This window comes from Micropterus dolomieu, unplaced genomic scaffold, assembly GCF_021292245.1.
Source record: "Micropterus dolomieu isolate WLL.071019.BEF.003 ecotype Adirondacks unplaced genomic scaffold, ASM2129224v1 contig_14515, whole genome shotgun sequence".
NCBI classification, from domain to species: Eukaryota; Metazoa; Chordata; class Actinopteri; order Centrarchiformes; family Centrarchidae; genus Micropterus; species Micropterus dolomieu.
The window spans coordinates 1,937-5,696 of NW_025743501.1; the positions used below are offsets into that span (position 1 = coordinate 1,937).

The 3,760-nt window shown below is 39.1% G+C and overlaps 1 gene segment (V, D, J or C); it reads right to left on the minus strand.

Moving 5' to 3' along the window:
• Positions 1-3,152: 3,152 nt before the first annotated feature.
• On the minus strand, positions 3,153-3,646 carry LOC123966904. The segment is given in 2 exon segments: positions 3,153-3,484; positions 3,592-3,646. Coding segments are annotated over 2 exon segments (384 nt in total).
• Between the last annotated feature and the right edge of the window lie 114 nt (positions 3,647-3,760).

Below are 3,760 nucleotides of genomic sequence, written 5' to 3' on the forward strand. Positions count from 1 at the left end.
GATCCACTACCAGTAAAACGATCTGAAACTCCAGACTGACGACTTGTAGAATAATAAATCAGGAGTTTGGGAAATTCTCCAGGTTTCTGAAGGTACCATTGAAGGTAGTTACTCATACTTGAACTGGCTTTACATCTGAGAGAGACAGTCTGTCCTGGAACAACAGACTGAGCTCCAGGAGACTGAGTCAGGATGATTTCTCCTGATGAATCTGGAAAACATGAAAAAGAGGAGAAGGGTTATTGAGACAAATCCAGTTTGGAGAAAGATGATCAACATCCAAACAGAAGAGTCTCGTTTCTTTAACATGGAGAACAGATGGAAGAAGGTAAATGCTGCTTGTTTCAGTGTTTCTCCATCACAGCAGAACATCATTGTGGTGAACCTGGTTGCATCCTGAAGCAAAGTTTTCAGAAGAGAGTCTCACCCTGAACAAGGAGCCCCAGGGTGGCCAGCAGTAGTCTTAGAGAACTGAGACAGTGAGAGAGAGTTTGGGCGATCTTATGTATGTGGTGGTGATTGGTTCAGCAGGTGTGTGTGATGGACCTCAGTTTACATAACGCCATAAGTGGACATCCATCCATCATCAACCTTATCCTGCGTACAGGCTGAAGCTGGTATATCGGGTAGCTCGCTGAAGAAACTACTAGGAATTTTGGACATGAGGGCAGAGCCAGAAAACAGCTTTTATGGAATATTTAAACTTTGAAGTCAACATGAACATGAAGTCCTAGCAATGCTCAGATTGATAGAAATTTGAAAATCTAAATTTAATGACCACTGGGCGACTCCATCTACTGAGGAAGATCAAGTGATGTGAATGAAAGCTCCACAAAAGTTGGTGGATGGATGCTGTGCAGAGACTGTTTCACTGTTTCCAAGGTCATGAATGAACTTCTTATCTCATTGCATTCATTGAGATTTTGAGGTGCATGTTAGAGAAAATGTGTCATTTAAAAATTTTTATTTACAGTTTGCAGTTAGAGTTATAAACATCTAATAATATGAAGTAGGTCACTTGTGTCTTTTTGTCTTGATTACAGTTGATAATGAGCTATTCTTTACATAAATTTAGTTTAAAATAATATTTTCATCGTGAAGATATGTTATGCTGATCTGTGTCTTCGTATTTTGATTTCTGTAATCCAGTATGAAGCTGAGGTCAAAGGTCATGACCAAACATTTTTGTAATTGACTGTCTGGGATTGGATCTTAATGATAATTTGGAAAATAGATACGAACATGGGATTTTTAGTAGGATATGAATAGATGGTGAAAAGCTGTGATGGAAAAATTCATTTGATTTGCACTAGATAAGTTTTTGTCATTGAACTTGTTTTTTTATGTAGGTTAATTGGTGGTTAAAGCTGCAATGTTCTATCTATTTGATTAAACAGTGTGTGTACATGCGTGCAGAAGCAGTAAGTCTGTGCTACATATTTTCCTTCACATCTTCCCTCTCTGTCCTGCTCTGGTCTATATTGTACTGTATTAAACATGAGAATGAAGGAGCAGACGGTAAGTTTGTAGACTGCTGTTGGGATTTGCAGATGTAACGCTGCTCATTTATGCTGCAAAATAATAAATGCATATGTATACATTCTAGATATGGTGCGTCTGTATTTATTCCTTAATCTCTTTACAATATCTCTGTAGTAGGTGATTTGAGGGGAGATGCCATCTTGGACCCTTTGACTACTTGTGGGAAGAATGGAAATAGTCTGTGCACTCTAGATTTAAAGCTCTGTTTTCTCTCTCTACTTTTCTTTTATTAAAGAACACCATGTGAAATTATTTCTCCGACTCATCTGTGTCCTTCTGTGTGTGTATGTCATTAACTGACTTGTGTAGCAATGTTTATCACATCAGATGATTTACAACACATGAAATGGGTCTGTGAGTTTCCTAGGCTGCTTATCCATTGCCTAGAGGTTTGAAAAGATGTGCTGGTTAAAAGAGAAATGTCCGACAGTGTATAAGGGCAATCAAATAACCTTTGATATTCTCTGAGATCAAAGTGGTAAATTTATGAAATAAAACTCACACATTTACAAGGAAAAAACTTGTATATTCTATGAGATTTTAAAGTAAATATTAAACATTTGGGAGAAATAGGTTTTGGTGGATTAATTAAAAACAGATGCTGGGCTCAAACAAACTTTTTGGGCTCAACCTCCGGGTCTAACCAGCTCATGGCAACTTGTCACTATCCGGTGATTTCACCCTCCTCCAGGGCTTCATTTGTTGAATCCCATGCCTCCTTTGTCACCATCAAAATCTGCAGCCACACATACAGGCCTACTGGTAGATGCACTGTATGCTGGAAAGTGGTTTATTGATTTTGGGTGTCTACATATTTTGGCATATGGTTACTGGAAACCCCATATCTGAGCAAGTGGGTGTTTGTGCTGTGAAATTGTGAAATGAGTTTAGAGGTTACACAGAACTGTTCATTGCCTGCTTGTTGGGAAAAACAATTATTCTGATGTGGAACTGAAGCTTTAAATAATTATTGATGTGAATTTGCTATTCTTCAGAAAATGTTATTTTGCTTTCAAGTGACTAACATTGTGTTTGTTCTTCTGTTTCTTTCTTAATGCTTCATTTGCGACATTCGATTTGCTGTCAGCAATTGAGGTTTTGACAAACATTTGTAAATTAAAATCATGTGGCATAGAAAGGAGTTTGAGAAGTTATTTTCCTGCTGAAACCACAAACTTTACCTTTTTTAGTTACTATAAGGTTGCCATACCAAAGTGCTCTGTCTGAAACTGTTCTAGTGCCAGTGGAGCAAATCTGTGTGTTTGTGTGTGTGTGTGTGTCCTCAGTGAACTGTATTTGTATTTAAAGTTCAGATTAAATTTTTATGCTTTACAATCAAAACAAAACTATTTGGTTAGGTTAAAAAAACAGTATAGATTAAATTTTAAAAGTCAGTCAGCTACGTAACACTTCTGTAATTTGATTTCTGATTTTGATACTGTGACATTTGTAATCCACTTGATGAAATTGTGCATTTACTGTACGTGTGTGTGTGTATGTGTGTGTGTGTCCTCAGTGAAGTGTATCAGTCTCTGCAGTAGCTTCCAGCTGCAGCAGTCACTTCAGTTTCTGTTCAGTCTAACTGAGGCAGGTTTTTGTATGACGCTTTTTCACTGTGTGAACACAGCTTGACTATTGATGTAATTTGCACTCAGACAGTAGTAAACTGCTGCATCTTCAGTCTGGACTCCACTGATGGTCAGAGTGAAGTCAGATTTTGATCCACTGCCTGTAAAACGATCTGGAATCCCTGATTCTCGAGTGCTAGCAGCATAAATGAGGAGTTTAGGTGTTTCTCCATCTCTCTGTTGGTACCAGTGTAAATAGTGGTAGTTGCTCCAAACATAAACATCCTGACTGGTCCTACATCTGATGGAGACGGAGCCTCCCAGAGCAGAGCTCACTGCTCCAGGCTGAGTCACTGTGACCTGGCCTCTGGACTCTGAGGATACAGAGACAAAAACATAAAGCAGCGTCATGGTTTTGTGGGCTTCATTTCAGAGGGACGGATGTTCATAGAGGAGAGGAGTTTGATTCTCTGGACTTTACCTGTGAAGCAGCAGCAGAGGAGAGTCCAGATGAGGACGCAGATCAAAGTCATGTTTTTGATGAGGAGGATTTCTGTGGCTTCTGTTGTCATGAAGGACAGCTGTCAGTCATCCAGTGTTCAACTCTCAGGACTATAAACTCTCCCAGAGCACTGGAGCATGGTGCTGCT